General features: G+C 38.2%; 1 protein-coding gene across 6 annotated transcripts in view; it reads left to right on the forward strand.

The window, feature by feature from the left end:
* Nucleotides 1-8,996: 8,996 nt before the first annotated feature.
* Nucleotides 8,997-25,385, forward strand: part of PECAM1 (platelet and endothelial cell adhesion molecule 1) — a 34,709-nt gene continuing 18,320 nt past the window's right edge. For 2 of the 6 annotated variants that reach the window (XM_054846906.1, XM_054846907.1), the window contains exons 1-13: nucleotides 8,998-9,331; nucleotides 9,467-9,493; nucleotides 11,324-11,617; nucleotides 12,589-12,888; nucleotides 12,976-13,245; nucleotides 13,637-13,897; nucleotides 14,881-15,162; nucleotides 18,753-19,034; nucleotides 19,447-19,554; nucleotides 20,433-20,460; nucleotides 20,925-20,995; nucleotides 21,686-21,742; nucleotides 24,136-24,204. In XM_054846906.1, the coding sequence (XP_054702881.1) occupies nucleotides 9,298-9,331; nucleotides 9,467-9,493; nucleotides 11,324-11,617; nucleotides 12,589-12,888; nucleotides 12,976-13,245; nucleotides 13,637-13,897; nucleotides 14,881-15,162; nucleotides 18,753-19,034; nucleotides 19,447-19,554; nucleotides 20,433-20,460; nucleotides 20,925-20,995; nucleotides 21,686-21,742; nucleotides 24,136-24,204 (2,083 nt within the window). In that variant the 5' untranslated portion in view covers nucleotides 8,998-9,297. Of the gene's footprint in view, nucleotides 9,332-9,466; nucleotides 9,494-11,323; nucleotides 11,618-12,588; nucleotides 12,889-12,975; nucleotides 13,246-13,636; nucleotides 13,898-14,880; nucleotides 15,163-18,752; nucleotides 19,035-19,446; nucleotides 19,555-20,432; nucleotides 20,461-20,924; nucleotides 20,996-21,685; nucleotides 21,743-24,135; nucleotides 24,205-25,385 lie in introns of all 6 variants that reach the window. The other 4 variants (XM_054846905.1, XM_054846910.1, XM_054846909.1 and 1 more) reach the window with 4 other exon arrangements.

The raw sequence follows: 25,385 nt of genomic DNA on the forward strand, positions 1-25,385 counted from the left end.
CAAACTGAGCAGCTTTTCCATGTGAGAGCACAGTGTGGTAAAACCAAGACTGTATATAATTTTTCCTGCACTGTTCTTATAAGGTAATGAGATCACTTATTCATATCAGTCACACATTTACTAGAGATAATGCAAGTGATCGTATGGCTGAGACTAAGAGAGTATGTGGTACTGTGGGTTTTTTTCAGCAGCAATGTAATGAAATAAAATTGTAAAGAAAGAATAATCAAATCTATAGAAGTTTTAGGATGCTAATAAATATTTATAGCCAGCCAGCTTGTTAGGGAAATATTTCGGTCAAGCTTCAACTATTAAGCTGTGAGGAAGTGAGATCTTGTACTAGAAGGTACAGATTTCATCATGAAGTTGAGTTCAACATCACTGCAGGAACAAATATGATGACTAATTTGATAACCTAATCAGTAATTCAAAGCTACATAATTACAGTTACAGCAAGTAGATGCTCTTTATTTGTCACCCTCTGGGCAAAGTAAATGTAATCTTTAGCTATACACGGGCAATGCCTTCTGAAGAACTCTAGGCCCTGTTGTGAAGTAACTACTCAGAGAATGTCTTAAAAGTGTTGCTGTGATCCTTGTCTTATTTCTTATTTTTCTGTCTCATTTCTGAAGGTAACAAGACGAGGCTCTGCAGAGTCTGCCCTCTTCTCCTGTGTAATACAAAATCCCCTCTCAAAGCCTGGTCTGCTGCAGTCTTGCAAAATTTCCTTACAGAATTTTGAGTACAACTTCCTTCCTCCTTGTTTTGGTTGTTTGGGGTTTTTTTTTTAATTTTTTTAAAGCAACCTCACAAATGTTTCTTTCATGGAAATGCTGACAACTGACCACAAGACTAGAATATTTTTTTTCAGCTGACAGGAAGCATGTGTAAAAATGCAGCTGTCCAGAAAAGAACTAGGAGCAGTTGTACATTTTCCTGTTGTGGGAGCCTGTTGTTTGTCAGAAAACCACAAAAAAAGTCCTGAAGTCGCTCACAGCCAGGTGATGAAGGTGAGAGGTGTCTGAAAGCTGCGAAGGAGCGCGGTGCCTCCCGCTCCTGTCAGGAGGCGGCGGGGCCACCCTGGCTGTCCAGGGCTATGGCGCGAAGCGGATTCGCGGCGCTCTGGCTGCGGCTGCGGGCGGTGGGCGGGCCTGGGCCGCTCTGCTTTCCCCTGAGGCGCGGGCAAGGCGCCCTGGCCGGGTGTGTGAAGGCGGTGTGTGAAGGGGCTGTGGGCAGCCGGCTGCCTCGCACACAGCTGACGGCGGTTTGTGGAGAGCGCGTGAAGCTGTTAACCCGCCGGCCGCCTCTCGCTCCTCCTGCTCTGTAACGCCACTGAGGGACTGGCTGACGCTGCTTACTCGGAAGCTGTGAATTTGTCCGTATCTTTTAAAAAAGAGAAGTTTAGTTGTCACCAGGATCTCCCACGTACAGCAGCTTTAAAGAGCTTGGTTGCTTCCCTGGGCTGTGCGGCCTGGGTGTGTAGGGAACGCGAGTGCTGGTTCAAAGCGCTGGTTTCTGCTTGGAGAGTGAGGAGGACTCTTCCAGAACTGTGTCTTTCTGGGCTGGTTTGGACTCTGACAAGCAATGCTGCTTGCTCTTCTCCTGTATGGAGATCCTGTAGTTCTCTCTGTCCTCAATGTTTGTTTTGGTGGATTTTGCGTTTTGTTTTGTTTTGAGTTTAGAGGCTGAAATAAGAGGGAATATGTTTTGTTTGATACACTCCATTCATTTCAACTACACACGTAGGACTATGGGGAAGAACAGCGTTTCATTTAACTGTCTGTACTTGTGCATAGCTGTTTCATCTGCTCAAATATCTGTTTACTTTTCAACTTTTATAATTGTTTTGCAGGGCATTAATAGACACGCTTTGCATGTAAAAAGATTTTTGCACCATTATGATAGGATTTGGTAGCTGAGGCTTACTGAAGAAGTTTGTATAAAAGCCAGCCTGCAATTGCTAGATCACCACTAGGGGAGTAATCACATGTACTGGTTAGAAAATGAGACCTCAGATGAAGTTTATAATGTAAATTATTAAGTTGGGTTGATACAAAGAAGATTCCAGAAAAAATTACTTGACTACTTCAGCCTGGAGAAAAGGCAGCTCCAGGGAGATCTAATTGCAGCTTTCCAGTACCTGAAGGGGCCTACAGGAAAGATGGTGAGGGACTGTTTGTCAGGGAATGTAGTGACAGAACAAGGGGTAATGGGTTTAAGCTGAAGGAGGGTCGATGTAGATTAGATGTTAGAAAGAAATTCTTTACTGTTAGAGTGGTGAGGTACTGGAACAGGTTGCCCAGAGAGGTTGTGGATGCCCCATCCCTGGAAGTGTTTAAGACCAGGTGGGATGAGGCTTTGGGCAACGTGGTCTAGTGGAGGGTGTCCCTGCCCGCAGCAGGGGGGTTGGAACTAGATGATCTTTAAGGTCCCTTCCAACCCAAACCATTCTATGATTCTATGACTACTCAGTCCTATAGGGCAAGGAAGGGCTAGATGTACCAGAATTTTGTTGAAGCATAATCCAATGGACCGCGTGTACTCATGGGAGTTGTGCATGCCAATGATGCATTGTTATTCTCAAGCGCTACTCTTGGAATAACACTTTTAATTTCTGCTAGTTTATGTGAATATAATTGTGGTGAGTATTCAACAGATCTGAAGGTGGACAGCATCTTTACGGCAGCTTTGTAAAAGGCTTTAAGGCAGTATTTTTTTCCACATGTGCTGGAAGTGTCCCAAATTTAAGGGAATGAGCTTCGTTAAATTCTGTAGTGTTACTCTGAGACAAAATGTCACTGTCTTATTTTGCCTTTCAGCAAGGAGAACAGCATCCATATTGTCCATATGACATCCAGTTGGTTATACTGTCAATGTGAAATGGGAAAAAAAGCAAAATTATTCCTTGGCATTACCTTTCTATGAGGTTTGGAACACTTACTCTAACTTTGAAAACTAACTAGCTCATTAATGTCTTGAAGAGTGTCCTGGATAGTAGTAAACAAAGTTTACTTCTACGTTGATTGTTTTTCTGGCAGAGTTGGCTATTGACTTTGGTCTAATACGATGTTGTTGAGTTCAGCACATATACATAGAGTTCTGTAGCATCAGTAAGATACTGGGTGAGCTTGGAGTTCCCAAGTTTCCTGCCTGGAATTAATGTGGTTCTATATGTAGGAAGAACTGAATAAATTTAACAAGAAGTAATGGACAGAATTTGTCTAGCCCAAATAAGTAAGTTTAAAAAGTTTGGAAGGGAGATGTGCATCACTTGGTGCTGTGACAATATTCTGCCTCAGGCAAGCGGATGGAAGTGAATAAAAGCTAAACTGGGCTTTCATTCGCAAGGTCAGTTTTTTGACTTGAGCATAAAAATATTTTGACTGCTGGGTATTTGATTGTGAGAAGATTGTTTTTATAGAGGACAAGTAAGAGCAGAAGAGGAAAGGATCTTTCCTATATGCATATGTAAGATATCTTTAAAGTTCTTGCAGTGATCCTCAGGTTCTGAATGAGAATTTTAATGTGGCGAATGCTTTTCAATGAACTGCAAATTGCAAGGAACATGTCAGCAGGTGAAAGGAACTGTTGGGTACATGATTTGGTTAACTTAACAACTCCCAAATACCCCGAAGATGAAATATTTTAAAATGGTACTTCTTCCCTGTGCCTTCTCTCCCCATGCCCCCCCCCCCCAAAAAAAAGCAAAAAGAAAAAATTTCGAGGCAACACCAAAGACTGAGGCTACTAATCCATTTCTCTTGGGATAAATTCTGCAATTTTAACCTTTTCTGCTTCTTAGCCTCTGACAAAAATTAACTTTTTTTTCCCTTATTTTGAATACTTAACATACTGAATGAAAAAAGAAACACGCCTGTCAGGACTGTGTCTGCTTCCCAGCCCTTTTCAAACTTCTGTTTGTCTACTCTGAGGAGTATCTGCCCCTTTGTGCATCCTAACCAGAAGATATCAGTAGCAGCAATGGCTGTGTGTAGACATCTGCTGCAGGTCAGGAAGCAGATAAATTCTTCCTCTTGGTTTGTGTAAAGTCTGCTGAAAGATATTTCTGTCAGCTTGGATCAGGTTGTTGAGTGACTACCAACTGAATTTTACTTCTGAAACTGATGTGGGATCATGCTGGGAGAATCATCAAGCAATACAGAAACAATGGGAATGTACAGAGAAGGAAAAATATTTCCAGAATTAATTCCGTCTCCAGCCAGAAAGTTCTGACCTTTTCTCTGGCACTGTCCATAGTCTGTGATGAATATTATTGCAGAACTTGTTTTTCTGCTGCACCCAGAAGTGCTGGATGTTAAGCAAAACAAGTGCAAAATCTGGTATGTTGCCAGATAAGCACACTGTGTGATAGTGGTACAGCCTGTGCTGTCTGTTTCTAAACTGAGGAACTTGTTAACCAAGCAGAAGACAGCCGTTAAAAATGTCCTCCAGGTGCAGAATCAAGTCACTTACACACACTACTGGAACAGAGAAAGTTTGAGAGGTGGTATCAGAGACCACGATCATAGTGTAAATCAGCAAATAGATTTCACACCTCTGAAAGAAGAAATTTCTCTCCTTTGTCTAAATGAATCTCTAAGGTGCATGGAAGTGTGTCCTATGTGAAATGCAAGTCAAGATTTCAGATTCCTAGTGTTCTTTTCAATGTGACACCATATCGGTAAGGAAGCATAAAGCCAAACAGTAATAATTAGCTCCTGTTGTATTCAAAAGAAAAATGTCAGTATGAAAGCCTCAGTGATATTCTCTCATTATCAGCTTCCTGGTTCCTTCAGTTCCTTTTCCAAATCTAATTTATATTGTCATTTGGAGGAGGTGTTCGATGTCAGTAATCATAGGTTTAATTGCAGAAGAGAGAGGTGAGGGAACCACAGCGTGCTTCACTGCAGTGGTCATCTCCCGGTAGATGGTGCCATTGGGAAATGCAATTTATCTGCGAAGCACAAACTTTCGGCACTCTAGAGTTTCTATAAATTGTAGAACTTCTAGACTTCTGGATCATTATTTAACGTTTTGGGGGTTTTTTTTGTAAATATTCAAATCCAGGAATAAAATTAATTTTTTATTCTTTTCTGGGGAGGTACAGAGACACTTTTAAAATAAAGACAAATGATGCAAATGTCTCACATTCAAGAGAAGACAATTTACCCTGAAAATATATGTAGAACAAACTCAGTTCATTCCCAGTTCCCCAGGGATTTGTCTAGACTTGTGAAAACAGCTATGTTTGTTATAGTTCTATTATCTATGAGTATACTGAAGCAGGAAGTGATAATTAAGCAAAATAGTTCACCGTTGTAAGGAACCAAAACAATTAAATGATTGTATGCTTCAGGGATTGGAGGATTAGAAATCAGAGCTGCTTTTCATTCTTGATTTAGTCACTTGAAAGCTGTGTGTCCATCTGTACTGAAGTCAACACAAGATCTCTGAATTTGTATAAATTTTTAAATAAAATTTAGACTATCCCAAACATTTGTAGGTACACGTCTATAGCAATTAACTGTTTTGCAAATCAGTGAACTTATACAAGAAATTCTGAGGAACGTCCGTTATCTGGGACAAGATTCAATGACCCCAGAATATTGTCTTAAGAGAAATGTTTTGTCAGTAAATCAGTGAGAGAGAACTTGAAGGCAATACCTGATTTGCTGGAATCAGCATGTGCTCTGTGAGGAAGTGAGATGTAAGTCCTAAAGATCGGTGCTGTTATGTAGTCTTTACTGTCATGCCAGCCAGCTGGGGAGCAAATGAAAACAAAGAATTGAAATGTGGTGTGAACTCCTACCTTTCTTTCTTGTCATAAGGGACTGGCTGAAAACATTGTATTTGCAGAGGGAAAAATTTGAAAACCTTATTCAGCATTTTGCCCTTAGGAGAATAGGCTTTGCCTCTGGTTTTAGGCAAAGCTCTGTTCAGATGACAGAGCTGGTGGTTTTTAGGAAATGTCATATGTAAGCAAGTAGCAAGGGATCCAGCCAGCAGAAACAAGGATCATGAATTCCCAGGTGAGCACAACTTTAGAGTTTAAGGGTCCAATTCATTGGGCAGTAGATTAAATGTTATGATTCCCGTAGGTTTCAAAGGGCATTGCATCAGATTATAATGACTATTCTGTCTGCTTCAGAAGGCGTGTTGCATTTTTGAGGTAAATCCTACCTTTCCCAGAAATATAATAGGGACTGAATAGCATTCTTTATATGATGTATAGTAGAATAACTTTGTCTGATCATATGTATTTCAGAAAAACATATCTTGAGAGATTACAATAAGATGACTGTCAGGAAAATATGCAGCTGTATTACTGGCACAGGTACTTTTAAGTTTAAAATCTTTAAGTCAATCTGATTTCTAGTTTAACAATGGAAGATGGTCTCAAGCCATTCTTTTGCATTTGAAATGCTTTTCTCCCAAATTTCATAATATTTTTTAAGTTAACTATTGGATTTTGGTCAATACCAGCTAGATTTTCCTCTCCAGGGCAATGTTGAGGGCTTATCAGGAATGACAGTCTAATTGGCTGGTGAGATCTTATGGAACATCCTTCACTTGGGAGTGACATCTCACAACACTCAGGTTTTGGCGCCATTAAGCCTTACTCCTGACCTACTTCATCCTAAAAGCTGGCGTTTCCACCTCAGTCTGAAACCAGCCTGGTTCTGAACTCACTCTCATTGGCTCACTCTGAAGGATATTGGCCCACACTCACTTTCTTCTTCCCTCTCTGTGACTGAGAGCCTTTGTTCCCCGTGGGAAAGACTGGTGTGGTTTTGCTGAGCTTTGTATGTCCTGCTGAATTCTCTTATAGGGAAAGGGGGAAATCTCCTTCCTTCCTATTTTTTGTTATCAATAGCACAAGTTGATCTACCTTTGTTCTCCACCTGCCATGTGTCCTCCTCCTCTTTTCCTTTACCTGGCTCTGGAGACCATTGATGGCAACCACCCAAACCACCAGTCTTTTGTTGGTGATGCATTTCAAACAGACTGGATTGAGCAGAACAAATACTATTGCTAGCTAAACAGCTTTCTACTTAGTCATTAACTGCTATGACTATTGTGCCATTCTGTGCTCCCTCCCTGCAAAATAGCTGGATAGATGCTTGTTCATATTGCTGACACATTGTTAAGCAGATGAGTGTTTCCCTCCTGTTTCATTTTGCAAAATACCATGCCTATGTGCGTAATACAAGTGTTAAAGTACACTTGTAGCTTTAAACTATTGTTTTGGGGAAAAAAAAAATAGAGTTTTCAATGACCCTAGGGGGAAAAAAAAAGGGGGCGTTCATGTAAGCAGTGAAGCTTATGAGAACTGTATGTCTCATTTATAGACTTCTGTGAATGTATTTAGTATGGCTTTAAGCAGAGTTTTTAACAAGCCTGGAAAATGTCAGTGGAAATAAAGGAAAGCATTGACTCTGTCTACAAAGAAAAGAAACTAAGGAATTAGGAGTTGAGCACTTGATTTTCAGGAATAACTTAAAACTAAATCACTACTTAAGGAGTTCTGGAACACATAACTTCAGAAACACTTTTTGAAGGGCATGATTTCAAATCACTTTATCAAGCCTATGGACTGAGTCAGTGTTAGGTCTCAAATGGAATGATTTAAGTCTGACTTAAAGTGGACTGATAAACTGAGAAAGGAATATCCTGAACAACTGAAAGGTACTGAACATTGAATTCCTAAAAGTTACAGAATAAATTGTTTTCTGGGATATGAAACTGGTGCTTGAATCTGCCACTTCTGCAATGTTAGATTATTTAAGATTAAAAGCACATTCATACAAAAAAAGATAGTACCAAAGTAAGAAAAGCAGAAGAGGAGAGATAGGGACAGGACAGTATCTCTGTAATCATTTTGCTTTCCTTGTTCTGCCTATCTCTCCCATCCCCTCTCCATTTGAATATCAAGACACTGGTCATGGCAATGAGATTTTGGATAATGATTACATTTTACTTTTCTTCACAACTACTTTTCTTCAGAACAATTCCACCTAAATCAAAGCTGATGGCTACTGATCTACTTGTGTTTAGGCTTTCTTTAGGCTTTATACTTTCTTTAGGCTCTTGTCCATAATCAGAAAAAAGCCTTCCATTTTGTTAAATGTAGTTGAATAATTCAAGTGTTCTGAATTTTACATCAGTTCCTTACTGTATCTCAGACAGACATTTACACCAGTGGAAACTGAGGGCAAAATGCTGAAGTAGAATATTTTGCAACTTTTCTTCTTCCTCTGATCACACTTGTTCAATTTCTGCTTTTAGTGTTTTGGATGCAGAATTCATCACCCCTGATTTCAAGTTAGCTGTCATAATGTCAGGCCACATATACCACTGCAAAAAATTAAGCAACGCAGAAAAGGTCAGCAGATCTCTCGGGGGTGCCTGAATTCAAACAGTGTCAGATTTAACTCTTGCTCCAGTGTATACTCTATTTCAGATTGTGCCAGTGCTGCTTCAGATTTCTGCTGAGAAATGAAACTCCAACTAGTTCTTTTTTTTTTTTTTTTTTTGTGGGGTTTAAGTTTTATGACTGTGTATGTTTTGTGCTGTCCTAACTACATAAAATAAAATCTTGTGCAGTTCCATGTTTTTTATGTATGATGGTAGTATGAGAGATCTGCCTATCAATATTCTAGTCTAGCACAACAGTATTTATGGTTTCTGAGATAATTTGAATTTATTATGCACCCTACAGTAAAGCTGTTCTTTGCCACAGCAAAGATGAGAGACCTAGAAATGGAGGTAAAGGGGAAAATGGAATAATTATATATAAGTATTCTCTGAACGAGTTCTCCATGGATAAAGGGAAATATTTGCTCAAGGATCCACTGAGGTCAAATAGCGAAGGTAATTTGTGTTCATAAATGGTTAATTGTGACTTCAAAAAAAAAGTATTGACAGGAACTGCAGGATAAATGTCATTGGAACTTCTTGTTTTTTTAATACACCTTAAGAAATTAAACAAAGCAAATGCATTTGGTGGCGCCCTCAGGAAAAGTCCAGTCACTTCCTGAACAGTAATCTGCCTGTGAGCAGCAGATAGATTCTCATTGTTTGCCATTTCCAGTTTCCAGTAATGGGAACGATTACTTGATCTAGCCAGTTTCTGTTGAAGATCTGGGAAAACTTACAAATTTTAATGGCAAAATTTTGTCTGCTTCCATAAAAAAACAACAGAAAAAAAAGTAACCTGTTTTTGGTACCTGGAGGCATCACCTCTGATGATGAATATTGTTTTATTTTGGAATTAAGAGTCTGTTCTTCAGCAACGAGATGTATCTTGCTCTTCTGGTGATTTTCTTGCAGTGTAAGTTGGGTAACTAAATATCTGGGTGGGTACATGTGTTTCTAGTTTGGGGTTTGTTGCACTTTTTACTGTTTCGCATTACTGTCTCTCAATCCGTAAGCTTTGAAAATAACATTTCTTCTCTATTTTTTCCAGGTTCAGAACTTTACACTGAGGAGAGAGGTAGGTGATGGTAGGGGGTTTTCACATACAAATTTAAAATAAGTAATTTAACTAATTTCTCAGTTGTTAATGTGCATACATAACAGAGGTTATCTGGATTTGCTGTACTATAGCTCAGTACAAAATTTGGTCGTGTTAAAAAAAAAAAAAGATATTACTGGTGGTGTTTCTTGGTATAATGTTTAAATGAGAGATGTGCTGCTCATACTTTAATAAATGTTTTGGTGAAATCTTTCCTAGAGTAATTTGCTTTACTGAGGCATACAAGAGAAGAGACGGGAGAGGAAATTTAATTACTACCTTTTTGTTTTGGTCTTCAAAAAACCCTCTCATGCCCATAAGCAAGGAGGGAGGATAAAATCATAGAATATAAGTTAAAGGCACTCTCTTTTGTCGCAAAAGAAAATATCATGTCTGAGCCGAGTACAGAACTTGCATTCTGAAAGAAATGCGTTTACTTTTTATGTTCTCATCTTGCTGACTTCCAGCACGTACACTCTGCATGCTTCCTTTTTTCCATCACTAGGGAGAAATGTTAGCTTCTTGTTGTCATGTAGTCTTTTCACATGCAAAAAATTTTACAATTTTGCATTGATTTTATACCCAAAACTCACTCTAACAAGGACAATTTATAAATAGCTGGTAAGTGTACATGGCAAGGGACTTCGTTAGATGCAGGAAAGTTTTCCTGTTCTAGCAATTTTCTATACAAATCCTGGGCAAAATGGGCATACCCAAAAGCTGTAAGTTCTAAAGGAAAGGGAATAAACTCATAAATCTTTCTCTATATTTGTTCATCTAGCTGTGTGAATAAAAATATTAATTATAACAGGATTCTAATAATTATAAAATTTTAAGCTACAAATTATTTATCATTGCTGCGGTTATAAACACAGAAGCACTATATATATTGTAATGCTATTATAAACTTTATTTCTTAAAGTGCTTATAGATTGTTAATTATTTTTTTTCAAGAGGAATATTCAGTATATTTTTTTCAGGGGCTAACGTATCTAAATTAATTGAAAACATTGCTTCTGCACATGATTCTGTATTTGAATTAATCAGACTATGATTGCTAAGGACTCCTGAGAGTATGATTGCTGGCCTGCCAGCAATGTAAAGTTAGTCATGTACATGTTTGCTTGCAGAACGTGAACCCAAATGTCTTCTGTTATGCTCTAGTTATCCTAAACTAGAGATTTAAGATTACCCCAAGCTTGTGAGTTACATATTTAAAGTGGAATGTGCTGAAAGACATAAATCTAAACTTACTTTCAGATTAAAAATACTGGGATAACTCCAGGGATTTCTGCTAATTGGGGATGGGTTGGCTTGCAGTTTAATACAACTCTAAGCAGGGTTTTACTGTCATTTTTTGGTTTATTCAGAAAAGTATAAATACAAAATTTTGTTCACACCTCGGATCTCCTGCCAATTAGAGTTGAAGACAACAAACCATGAGAAATAAGGAAAACCAAGAAGTAGCTGCAAACCTGTTCCAGTGTCCTTTGTGTCTTCTAGGGAATTGAGTACATTTGGCCATGAGCAAATCAATGATTCTCTCAGTCCTCCAAGGCAGAGGCTGAGCAGATGGACAGTGTTTGCTGTGACAATCAGTAGTTGCCTCTAGTATGTCTGTGCAGTGGAAGGTAAAGCTGCAACCACTGTCAACATCTTTGAGATCTGACCACAGAAATTATAACACCTGCTGCTAGGATACAATGAATTAATTTTTGTGATTAACATGTAGCAGCTTGAGATAACAGTGTTATGTTAGACTAATTGAAAAAAAATATAACTCCTTTTTTACTTTTTTCCCCCATCAAGTTTTTACTTTCAACACAGTTGAAATCAAGGTTCAGCCATCTGTCAAAGTAAAGAATGGAGATCCTATGTCGATTATCTGCCATGCTGATATTAGCAAAAGTGCGGATTTCCAGCTGAAGCATAATTTTACAATTTTTAAGGATGGCAAGCTTGTGTTCATGACTGTATCAGACAAAGGAGATGCACAATATGAAATATCTACGGCTAGATCTTCAGATACAGGAGATTATGAATGTACTGTGGAAGCAGGCAGAAAGACAAAATCTAGTAACTCCTTACATGTTTGGGTAACAGGTGAGTATTCCTTCGAATGGGGTGGTTTTCTAAGATACAAAAGAAAACAACCTTTCAGGGGGCAGTATTAATAGTTAGTGCTAAATAGGATATCTTGCAAAGTGTTTTTTATCCATGAACATGTCGGTGCTTTACAAAAGTTTAGTACTAAATCCTCATGTTAAGGCACAAAAATGAAATCACTATCCCAAGGCTACATGGCAGATCAGTGATAGCCAGGAATGCAATCTGTGCCTCCTGAGCCACCATCCCCTCTGTCCTGAGCCTCTGTTCCCTAGACTAGAGAAAGTATTATTTGTGAAAGCTTGTTCCTATAGATCATAAACATGATTGAGGGGGGAGGCTAGATTACTGGAAAAGCTGGAAATAGAGTATAGAGATTCTCACCTTGTGACGCCCATTGCCATAGCTAGTATCATCTGTGGACTACTTCTGTAGACAATGTTATATCAGTCTTGTTCTTTCATTTCTTATGAGAACAGAGGCCACCTCTATCTATACTCTTTCTAGCCATGTGTTCTTGACTGCAAGTGACATTTTTTCCCTTGGAAAAGCAACTTGAAAAGAATTCATTCAGCATTAAATAGTTAAAGGGTTGTGCAGGGCCTGTAATTTTTCTTCAGAGGCCTGCAGCTCTAGGTACAGAAGTTGGGATGGCATTTAGTTTCTTCCCTTGCTCATTTCTGAGAGGCACTAGCAAACACTGAGGTGGAAGCGGTCTTGCCTTCAAAACAGCAAGTTTCATACTTCACACATTGCATCAAGATTGTATTACCCTCTCAATGGACGTTTCGTTCTTCTGAAGGTGCCTTGGCATGCACCCACACATCAAAGGAACTGTCTTTAAAAGCTTAGTTCCTGCAAATTACTTGCTTCTGTTCATTAGCATAAATCACTACCATAGTTAACAGAGATAGAACGTTGCATAATCCTAAATAAACACTATTTCTTTTCTTGTTTTCTGTTCTAAGGTATGACCAAGCCAATCCTGACTGCTGAGAAAAAAGAAGTTTTAGAGGGTGAAGTTGTGAAATTACGTTGTGAGCTGCCAGAAGAAGTACCTCCTTTATATTTCTTTTTCCGGAAGATAAAGATGAATTCAACACCTAAAGAAAAATATGTATATGAACTACATAGAAATTTTTCTGTAGTGGAATTTTCTGTTGAAGAGGGAGATAATATTTTACAATTTGATTGCTTTGGTAAGAGAATTGTAAAACTCGAATATGAAACCTCAGAACACAGCAACAAAACACTTGTTACAGTCAGGGGTAAGTTGCTTAGCTTTTCTTTTTACATTTTTTTTGTTGGCTATAATTAAGAAGTTGGGTCATGAGTTTATATGTATTCTCTTGCAGAACCATTTATAAAGCCTACTCTGAATGTCAAGCCCTCAAGTAATATTACAGAAGGAGACAGAATACAGCTTGAATGCTCAACTGTGGTAGCCCGAATGCGTGACATTGAAATCATACTCCAGAAAAACAAAACAATACTAAACAGTGTACAAGATGAGAAACTTTTGAGATACTCTGCAGTAGCTACTCTAGAGGACAGCGGTGAATACCTATGTAAGGTGGAGCAAGGGAGAGCATCTAAAACCACCAAACTGAATGTTGTTGTGGCAGGTAACACCTCTATTCATATTAGATTTTACTCAACAGATTAAAATTTAAATTTGGTAGAACTCAAGATCCAAGTGTAACCTCCAGATCCAAGTGTAGTAAATTTTCCCGAAATTAAAGGCTATTTAGATTTAGATTTTGGTTTCTGAATTTTGCCTGCCACTAATACTTTCCAACTAAAATAACACTTTCAAATAACACATATGAGAAGTGGTTTCAAGTGATTACTAAGTTTCTGTTTTCCCTGAAATTATTATTGTGTTAAAATAACATTATTGTTTTTTTTCCCTGATTGTAAACTTTCAGTATGTCCTTCATTCTGTATACTTTGAGATAGGTAGTCATATTCTTTTAGACTTGATTTGAACAAATTAATTCTCTTTCTGTCTTGCAGAGTTATTCCCTGCACCAATATTGGCTGCTTCTGCAAGTAAGCTGGATGAAAATAAAGAATTAACTTTGAGTTGCAGCATTAGTGGTTTTCGGAAAGCTAACTTCTCTATATTACGGAGAAGTTCAAATGGAGACATCTGGTTGAAAAATTCTAGAAACTTAACAATGAAAGTTAATGTGAGTGATACTGGATCCTATATCTGTAAAGCTGAAGTAAAAGGAATAGTCAAGACGAGCAAACCTGTAAGGATAAATGTTTATGGTGAGTTGATACAGAGGCTTAGAACCCAATAGTGGGGGAAAAAAATCAAAACTGTAAGCTTATAAATAAGCACATCTGTTTACAGAATGAGTCTCTAGTCTGTGAACTAGCAAAGTGTCTATTAGTTCTTGCAGTATTAATTTCTGTGAGATGTGCTTATAATCTTTAGCTGTAGAGGATTTGGCCTGTCATGATCTAATCAAGTCAGACTTTTCCAGGGCTGGCCCTAGGAGAAGGAAGTTAGCATGTCTTCCTTCTGTTCCCTTGATTCTGCTAGGTGCCAAATAAACTCTCATTCATTACTATTTACAGGAGCTGGGAATGTTCTGCAAACCTTTCACTCAGCAGTTTGATCAGAAACTTTGTCAGTGTCTGCACTGAATCCCTCCCCCTGACGCTCCAGGCAGAAAGCCATGAGAGCCAGAGGGCATCTGGATAGCTCTACTCCAGAAAAGCCATTTTTTTTGCTATCATTTCAACCCCCTCACCAGCACACTAATTATAAACACCCCAATTTCCTTCCCTCTCATGGAACAAGCACATTTGCTTCTCAAGTCTACGAAGGGGGGTTAACTGGGTTGTGGCTCACTGTGCTGCAGAAACAGAGGTCCCTGATTACGTGCTGCAGGTAATACATGCAATGTATTACTTGCATGTATTTTTGCTCCACAGACTTACTTCTTGGGTCAGAGCTAGTTCTGGAATTTGGATGATCCACAGCTGGGTCACTGATCCCTTTTTTGTTTTCCTTTACATTCTACTGGTATGCTATTTTATTCTAACTCATGTAATTTTTTTATCTATGTTTTTGCTTTGTTCAAGTCACCTCCTGCTTCCATTCTATCAATGAGGAAGAGCTTCTCAGTATAGACTGTGTGTGCAAATTAGCTAAATATTGTATATGTTTTCTATAAAATAATATTGTCTCTTGTGGCCTTATGCAGTGTAATTTGCAACATTTTTTTCTTTTATTCCTGTTTTAGCTCCAGTCTCCAAGCCAACTCTTTCCATTGTTGGTGGTTTACCAGAAGTGGTGTTAGGGAAACCTCTACAGTTAATCTGTCGTTCGGCGATGGGAACACCACCAATAACATTCACATTCTACAAAGGAAATGAAGTTAAGAAAATAGTAATTAATGACACATATGCTACGTTCTTGGATGAAAATATTAGACAAAATGACAAAAGAGGATATAAATGTGATGCTAGAAATAATCACTCCAGTGGTATGAAAGCTAGCAATATTCTAAACATCACAGTAATAGGTAAGTCTGCTTATTTCTTCTTCTTGTCTAATGTCTTGTTTTTATTTTCAAAACTGTAGCAGCAAATGATGGACTAAGCAAAATGGATGTGAAATGTTTATAAATTTTTACTCACTTGAATTAAAAATAGTTGGAGATCTGTATCACAGATTATTTTTCACTAAAGTAAAAATCCTGATAGTAATCCAAATCAAGTTAACTACAATTGAATTTATTTTAATGTTAAAAACAGATCTGACTCTAAATCTTATAGAAGCTGTTTTAGTAAAACTAATGATTAAAAATTTCAGGACCAGATCCATTTTCTTCATATTTGATTTTTCATAGGACTGGATTAAATGTATACATAATGATATTTGAATTAGTCTGTGATTTTACTCACTAAAATAATTGAGCTAGCTAGATTCCTGGTAAAAGAGGTAAATCTGCAGTTTTAATAAATCCCTCCGTTATTAGTTGCAGTTTTCAGGGGCACTGAGCATATGTTCGATACCATAAGCTGCAGGAGCTAAGTCACTCTAAAAGTCAGTCTATTATTATGCTTATTAGCAACTAGGAGTTACTGTATACAAGCAAATTCTCTGATCTACAAATATGTGTGAAGTAGAAAGGGAAAATTCCTCTGCCCATGAGGGAAGTTGGTAGTTGAAGCTTTAAAAAGAAGATGAATTGGAAGTCCCCAGAAAAAAAAAGCATGAGATCTGATATACACTGGGAATCTTAACAGCACTCCAAGAAGGGGAATGCAAGTGAAAAAGCTGTGACTTGCAACTGTGCTATTGGCAGATACGAAGAGAAACTGAAATAAATAATAATTCTGTAGTAGGCCACATAAGACCAGTGTCAGAACTGATAACTCTCAAAACATGTGCGTGTGGTTTTCCCTGTTATTACGTGTGTAAGAGAGTGTTTAGTTTTGGTAGGACTTTTTATTCAGTATACCGTGTTTCTGTAGATTTGTTTGGTGCACTCAGAGCAGATGGTAGTGAGGTTTCATGTGACAGTTCCTGGTTTAGATCCTAGTGGTTCAAAGGTTTGGCTCAAGAAAATTCTGTCACTGTTTTAGATATGTTCTGTCCCCATTACAAGCAGTTCCCTGTGTGCCCAAAGAACTTACTTGTTAAGAATAGGTTTTGTTATAGGGCTTAAGGAAGTTTCTTGGATTCTGTACCCAAGATATGGATTGGACCTTGAATTTAATTTGAAAATTTAAGATAAACAATTGTAGAGAACAGAGTATCTGTTTGAGGAGGCAAACTGAAGCCTTCTGCACTAGATGAAGGTCCCTAACAATTGCAGGCTTTGTGTTGACAGATACTGTCTTGTTGGGGTTCATCTTTAATAGTGAATGAGGTAAGCAGAATAATAATCTCCTACCCAAGAGGAAATAAAGCATTGATTGTGCTGCTGCTCCTGGGGGACTTGAGAATATTCATAATCTACAGAAGGAACTGACTAATTTTAGGTATTGATCTTTTATTAAAGGAAATACTAATTTTCCGGTAACATCTTGAAAATATTTGTCTGCTCAGTAGTGTCACCTCTGCCTTACTTGTTTCAGAGTTGGTCGGTTTCATCAGTCTGATGTTGTCAAAAAATTATACCATTTTGGTAGAGGTTTGACAGTATGTGGTGAAAGATAAGCAAGCTGTGTATCCTATGCATGTTGTTGACACCTATGTCGATGTCATTTGACCAGATAGCAACTGCATACAGCTACTGGAAAAAAACAGAGTTCTTTGGGACTGTAAGTAAGGAAATTGGTGATGGAGGATCCACTTGTAGAGCCATTTTAACCCGTATCCTTGGCTCCTTGCTACTTTTCTTGAATGTATCAGCAGTATTTTAGATTTACCTAACCTGATTACAGCAAAGTAGTCCAGGATCAGAGCAGAAGTCTGTTTCTGATGTATTGAAAAGAAGAGAGTATTTCTCCCTACCAAGGAGTTTTTGGGTTTGTGTCCCGGCTTGAACCCAAATTGTGTTGGTTTTAATAAGATAAACTTCTTGTTAACAGGCTGGTTTCTCTCTGAGTTTTGACATTGAGTTGTATATGACTAGAACAGATACATCCAGAATTGTTGCGTTTCTTCTGACTCGGTTGGATTATTGCACAGTTGAAGGACATGCTCTCCACTCTCTGAGCCCCCAAACAGGTCTTTGCCTAGGCTATAGAAGTAGGATTGCACCTTAAGTTCATCAGTTCCACCAGGATATGCTTTGCTAACACTAGACAGAAGCTGAATGATAAAACTCTGAAGAGATTTATCCAATGAGATTTGAAGTCAAGATAATTTGAATAACGAATGGCAAATAAACAAATACAAAGCATAATCTTAGTCCATTAACAAATGGGTATTTCTTTCCTGGAACTAATGTATCCCACCTGTTAGAGTGGTGGTTCAGGATGTATTGTGACACTGTTCAGAAGTTCTGAACAGAAAGTCATGTTTTGGAGTCTGGTGAGCCAACCTTCTGCAGCCCACTGCTCCTGAGGTGGTGACTTCAAAGTCTCTGTATTCTCTCCTTTCTGTCTGTACCAGATCTGAAAAAAACCTTATGTTTTATAAAGCAATCCTCTCTATCATAGAATCAATTGTAGTAACCCATGTCTTATATCTAAATCTGCTTCCTATCGAATACAAATACAGCTTTCATGACTAGCATCTTTTCATACCAGATTTGGTTTCCTCCTCCTGCTTCTGTACCAGTATCGCCTTAATGACTCCTCCTTTACATCTGCCTTGTGTTATATATGACCCTGCCCCAAACACATGTATAATGTATTCAGAGAAAATTTGTTTAGCGTTTTTAGCAAAACAGATGCTTCGTATCCCAAACACTTTGTGAAGCTGCTAACATTCTACATGCCTTGCATCACAGAATGTCTGTACATTTTTTCCCCAGGTAATTGCAAGTGCTGATCCTCATCTGCTCCTACACTAGCTCTGTATATGCCAATATACTTAATTTGTAAAACAGGAAACTTAAAAACTGTACTTTGGCTATGCATATTCTTACAACTTGTTCAAATACAAACTTGTCTCATTGCATTTGCTATATTCTGTAACCATTAGAATTTGGGACTTGCTTATGCCTTTGAAGAACTTGATCCATTATCTGCTGATAGTCACTATTGTATATGAAATGTTATGAGAAAGATACAATACAGTTAGCATAAAATAGCATAAGTCTAAATAACTATGAAAGCATAGCTACGTAAATTGAACTATAATTATTTACACTGTCAAACTGCTGAGCATATAATTTCTGAAAATTAAATAATTTGTAGGTTGGGGCCTGAGGGGCATTCAAATGATTTTAAGAAAAGAGGCTGACTGACTTCTGTGGAATGGGTATAGTTTTCTTCTGTGTCTGCTTTGTTTCTTTATATTGCCCTCTCTATTTCTGGATGTGTAGAAATATTTACTAGAGGATGCTTTCTGGCAGAGACTGTTCAGAAAGATTAATATTTTGCATTCAGTCTCTCTTTAACTAAACATTAAAGCAAGTATTTCCACAATACAATATTTTATCAAAGTTATTCCTAACAGTTTTAATACTTGTTTTCTTTGTACATTCTTCTGTAGTACCAATCAGGAACGCCAGTTTGGGCAGTATTCCGTATGGAGAAGTAGAAGATGGCAGTGACACTGCTTTTCTCTGCTCTGTGAAAGAAGGATCTTGGCCAATCCACTTCAGGATTTTTCGAAAAACTGATCGTGAAGTTCTTCTGTTTGAAAAAAGTGAAAATGCGGACAGAGTCATGTGGCGCAAGGAGGCAATGAACAGCCAGGACACAGGGACATATTACTGCATGGCTTCTAATCGAGCTAATGTGGATGTGAAAAGTCATCCAATAACCATCAGTGGTAAGCTAACTTTTATGATAAGCTACGTACTGTGTCATGACAGGTGAGGTCATGTTATCTGGGATGTTACTAAGTATAACAACCTTACTTGGTTTTGTTCCATCATTGTCAGAAGTTAAACAGAGAGATCCATTTATAAACAGAGATTGTCTAAGTTACACAGAAAAGTTTAAGGGATGCTCGACAGCCAAAGGAGCCAGGTGCAAGCTAAAAGCAACCCATTGTTGTACTGAGTTTTTGGACACAAAGGAGAGGCTCACTGGTGAACTTTGCATGCAAGCCTCCTTAAAGTTCTTCCCCAGTGTGTAAGAAGGCCAATTTATAGTAAAATGAAAGGTCAGGAACTGCAGAAGTTGGTAATGATGACCCATCACTGTACATACTCTCTTAAACATGTCTTTCTTATTTCCAGTCATCTTAGCGTCTTGGCAGAAAGGTGTCATTGCTGCATTTGTCCTAATACCTATCGCAGGAGCAGTAACTCTCACTTTATGGTGGTTTTTGTCTAAGAAGAAAAAGGGTAATGAATGGTTCCCTTCTATTTCTTTGGTGACGAATGTATTACAGTTAAACTTGCATTTGTTTCAGGAGCAAAGGCTTGTGGGGGTGAGGCTTCAAGAGATGGCTAAATACAATTTTAAAAAAACTAAAAATCTACTTAAAAATGGTGGGTGGCTCAAATTAAGCTGCAAGTGTGCTGAAGTTTTCCAAGTATATTGGGCAGAATGGGAGCATTTAACTAATGGTGCTGGCAAGGCATTAGTGAAGCAAAGGTTATTGGAGATAGGCCAGAATTGCACTGTTCTGATGCAATCCTAGGTCTGGAATTGAGTCCCATGTAATGTAGAGGCAGACAGGGCCTGAGGAATCTTTTGATCCCTTATACAGCTATGACAATTTGATTTGGGGTCCCAACTCAAGTGTAACTGAGGTACTTCTCTAGTCCTCGTGAAAAAAATTTAAGATTATTAGGTTGTGGGGTTGTTTTTTCTTCTCCTTACAATGTAATACAATTTCACTTAGGGATTTGTCTTTTATCATTAAGGTATTCTTTCAGATCTTGTTCTTTCAGAAAATAAGTAAATCTGCCTTATTTTGTGATATGTGGTACATTGCAAAATATTTTGGAAAATTGGGAGTATCTGGATGTCCCAGACTGCTTAAATTGGCCAGGCTAAAGTCTGGGGGCTGGGATCTTATGTTCGCTGTGATAGAGGCATTTAAGGGACTTGGGTGATAAACAGGATGTAAGACACTATGGAATTAATTTTGTGATAGCGGAGAGAAATTATTCTGACTTGGGTAGATAATCACTATATTTTTGTTTTGATTATTATTTTTAAATTCTTTTACTTGTACAATCTGTTAATAGATGCCTTTATTTTTTTTTCTGTCAAGCTAAAGGACGACCCATGGAGATGTCTGGGTAAGATGGCTTGCTTTATGGTAATGGTGAAGTATTTCTGTTTTAAGGGCTGGAGGCCTTCCACCATATGAATATAGTTTATTATGGCACACACCTGCAGACAATAGATGGTTATGCTTCACGTACCACCTGCTAACACAACAACAGGATGAGGAAACAGTCTAAAAATAGGAAAAAAAGGCCAGCTAAGAGAAATAGAAGAATGTCAGGCCTGCATGTGAATGCATTTAGATATGGAATTAAAAATACAGAGTTCTTAAAGAAAAGTAATGCAAGAGGGAACAATTTTGACCTTAATGTTTGTTCGTGCTTCTCTTTAAGACAAAGGCTATATTTTCATTAGCTTCAATAGTTAAGAATGTGTGGTAGTCAGCATAGACAATGACTGATCACATATCATCATGTTGTTGTTTTATTGACTGGTTTTGGATAATTACATCAACTTTTATTGGTTTGCTTTTCAGTTCTGCCTTGGCTACAAACTTGACAAGTGAAAAACTGACAAGACAGCACAATGATGGAGACTACTATTCAGGTAGGATATTTTGCTGTAAAACTATTAGTAAGTTGGCTTAATTAAACATTTATTTAAAGTTTTGGGCTTACATGGTGGTTGTTTGGATAGGGCCCAGTGTTTTGGGAATACAGAGGAATACCAATAACATTCTCCCAAGGATCTTCTCTCATTTTGTCTTTGTACAGTTTTTTTATGAGCAAGTCTTATACAAAGATTGGTTTGTAAGTCTGCTCAGACACTTCTGCCAGGCAATCAGTTAACAATATTACAGATGGAGAAATCATGGTAAAAGAAAATTACTTTCTGTTTTTGACAGTTTTGACACAGCTGCAAGAAAATCACTTCAGAGAGGAAATTTCAATTGTGGCAAATGGTCCTGTGATGTCACCACAGTATAGCAATATTAACTTGCCATGACTGGCCACCTTTCGTTCCAGGATCTCAATGCACTTTACAAAGACAGGTGGACATGTTGTTTAGAGCACCTGGTATAAACAAAGTTACTCCTCAGCTGTTTTTTAGCTGATCATTTAAAGAGCCACATTCTTCCCACCTGTGTTATATGAATGTCTTAGGTGTGAACCCAAAAGTAGAATTTCTCATATGTAAATAAATGTAATGACAATAGGAGCTACAGTTGTATAGCTCATTTATTTGATTGGCTATAATAAATATTTTGTCAGCTCAACTTTTGCTTTAATATTTTAGGATCAGGTTACATTGAAGATAGTGAAAATCACATGAAATCAACAGATGAGAGTAAAGGTAATTTCATACTTAAACAATAGATTTTAAAATTCTTTTATGATTGAAATTTGTGATGTTTTGTAATGGTAGCAATCAGAATTAGATAGGTCCCGTCCTTTCCTTTTTCTGTTTTATAGTGGGAAAGACACTTTACTGAGCTTAGTTCTTCTTCCTCATGGGCAAAATGGCAATGATAGGACCCATTTACCAACTACATTATGAAGTATAATTAGTTGTGCTGGATTCCAGGCCATCTAATGAAGCGTGGTATAAAAATGCAACTTAAACTCAAAATTCTAAGTTCTATACAACAAATATTCAGAAATTTAAAAAAAAATATTTTCTACAGACTTCTGCTTCTTTACTTCTCTGTCCTTCCTTCATTTCTGTAGATCTTGAAATATTTAAGCATTAAACCTAAAAATAATCTGCTATGAAATCTGAATAAAACAACCTGCCAAATATCTTGAGACACCATGTGGGTTATATATACATTCATTAAAATGTGTCATGAAGTACTGTATCATCTGGTATATTGTATTCTTCAAAACTGGTGTTTTTAAGATATTTACTCAAAGAATAGTACTTAAATATGTGGGTATTGTCATCTGAAAGCATACTTTGTCCGATTTTTTTTTTTTGTTTCATATTGATGTGAAAGTATTCTCATGGGTTAGATGCAATTTCTGATGGCTTGTAGTACATTTTGACTTGGTTGTCTGCTGGACCATGAGTTAGTTGAAAGATAGTTGGAAAGGCATCTAGTGTAACTAAAGATCAAAGTTAAGCTAAAATTAATCCAGAGCATGGAACTAGACCCCTGCATAACCCTGTATGCAACACAGGTGGCAGGAATTTCTAATCAATAATTCTTTGATGCAGTTCTGAGTGTGCAGGGCAGCATTGTACCACAAAACTAAGAGAAAGGAGCTGCACTAAGTTAATTTCACATGAAAACTTGGAAACAATGTTTGGAAACTCTAGCTCAATGACTCTTGTTTTTTCTATTGTATCCTACCTGTTTCAGATGAAATGGGCTCTGGTCTAATGATTTGCCTGTGTGCCAGAAATAAATGGGTTCAATACTTACCTACTGTGGATTGAGCAGCGTCATTAAAACCAGCTAGGCTACTGCAGGTGTCTCTACCAGATGTGAAAAATAAGTCTATTATTCACATACCTCTAAAAAATAAGAGTATCTACTCTGCATTTGTGTGGCAATAGCTTTTACTTCAGCAAGCGAAAGGAAGGAGTTTATAGTTGGTGCATGGAAGTTATTCCATTGAAGCCTGAATAATTCAAATTAGAACTGGAGAGACATGCTCATGCAAAACAAACATACAGACAGCAGAACCATAGGAACATGAGGCTGTATTGATCATTCAGAATCACTGCTATTGTAGGAAGCATGTCATTTAAACTTAGTTATTGACTAATATGCCACCTTAAACACTGTTTTTGTTTTGTTCAGCTGTTTGGTTTTTTTTCTTTCTCTCTTCTCTCACCAATGCTATTGGAAGGCTGCTCCAAAACTTTGCTGTTCTAATCACTAGATCTTTCTGAAATTTCTGTTCTAAAAAAATCCACAAATAGTTCTGCAGGATTCCAGTCTGGATGACTGTTGTGGTTCCTTCCAACTTTTACAGAAATCTAGTAGAAAACCATCACTACCCTAAGGAAAAGACAGAGTAGAAAGCAACAGCTGTTTCTTGTGTCTGTAGCACTCAGGCAACCAGTACTTGTCAGCCAGTAGTCTTAGTAAATCGGGTGTCTAATTATTGTCAGGCTTTCTTTGGGCATTGTGGCAGAGAAGCATTTTGAGGAGGAAGATGGGTTGCCATTGTAGATGGTCTATGGAGAGCTTGAAGGGCAACATAAAAGTGCTGAAATTGCTTATTGGAAAAGCAGAAATGGAGAGCATGAGGGGTGATGAGAGAGGCCATGAAAAACTTAGAGAAGGCTTTAAATGTGAGGAAAGTGTCCTGCCATAGCGGCCATAGAAAAGGAGGAAAAAGTAATGGCAGAGAGAGAAATAGAAGAGAGAGGAGCTGCAGCTGGAGCAGGAATATAGGAGAATCTCAGATAATTCCCTGCTCCACTTGTGTTGTGCCACTTTTGAAAGTGTTAAATTGAAAGAAAGATTTTTAGGCACAATTTGCACATCCCACAGTTTCAGAAATCTGGCTTGAGTTGGTCTACTGCCTTTCAGATTGTGATGACCCTTAGGAATGGGTTGACCTTACAACTCTTAGCAGCATACTTTACATGTGCCATAAGTAGGGCCTGATCCTGCACCTATCAAAGTCAATGAGGACTTGTCCATTAATTTCAGTGGCAGCAGGATCAGGTCCACAGCTCAAATGAAGCATGCACTCCTACAAAGAAACATCTTCTTGATATTTTTGGGGCAGGACCTGACCTTGAGAGTGCTGAGGTGGAGTACACTGAAGTTGAAGTATCAACGCTTGATCCTCACAGAGGTAATAAACTGTCTGGCCTCTATGGTTATGTTTTGGGAGCAACTCTGGGCATGTTGGTAGTCCCTGACACTGGGCTGATATTGGCACCTGTGAATGTAAGAGCAGGTTGTGTTTTGTGTGCAGTTTTGTGACAGTAGCGCTCCTTAATCTAGATGATGTTGCGGCAACCATACTGTTGTTCATTGTAGCCCTTCTTCCCCTGAGATCCACTTGTGCACTTGCCCTTCCCATCCACTTGAGGTCTGTGCAGAGCAGGGCTCCCAGCTGGAGCTGAGGCTCTGAGCAGAAGGCAACCTGCTGTGAATCTTCGTGTTAAAGAGTCCAAATTCACTGAGAGCCATTTGAGGTTGGTCACAGGGCAGAGTAATAGAACAGAAAGCAGTGGAATTTCCTCCTTTATCAAGGAACTAGTTGAAGGGTCAAAGCTGTAATTCCCTTGTGACAGAGAAGAGAGACCAGCATAGATTTAGTCTCTCAGTCTGGAGTGGCCTGGAGACCATCCCGGATTTTGTGGCACATTAAACAGATAAATGAGAAATTGATGGCCAGGTAACTTTGGCCTCCTACCATTAGTTCTATGGTAACAGTAGACAGACCTCATAGCATGAAGCTAAGGTACCTGTCTGTGCAACGTGAAGGAGAAATATTCACTGAAGTTTAGTCTCGACACCCACATACACACTTCAGTCATGCTGTGTCTTCTGAGAACTGTGATATCATTATGCCCTTGTGTTGAAAGCTGTTAAATCTTTCAGAAATTTACAAAAAGTTTCAAGTAGCTGAGAGTGAATAAAAACCATGAAAGACAATTATGCTATGCTCTAGCTTCTTTGCTTTAGCTGAATGAGAAGCAATCTGAGGAAGAAATGGACAAATTTGCTTTTTCCTGGTAGGAAGGACCACTCACTTCAGAGACCAAAGACACAATTGTTTAGTTAGTAACACAGATGTCTGGTCCAAAATGCTCACTCTTCAGGCTTGGCTGCAAAGCCCTCCTGGAACAGCCAAGCGTCCTATTCTTTCTCGGTTTTCACTTGCTGGTATCATTCATCATAGAGTTTTCCCTGTGTTCTAAGCACGCTATTTATCCATGTCTGCTAAATTCTGCACTGAGATATCATAGCTGTATTCTTTTTCAGAACAGGGCTAATACTTAATTGTTCCAACTGTTTCTGAGCGTG

The sequence above is a fragment of the Grus americana genome, chromosome 18 (genome assembly GCF_028858705.1).
Source record: "Grus americana isolate bGruAme1 chromosome 18, bGruAme1.mat, whole genome shotgun sequence".
Classification (NCBI taxonomy): domain Eukaryota; kingdom Metazoa; phylum Chordata; class Aves; order Gruiformes; family Gruidae; genus Grus; species Grus americana.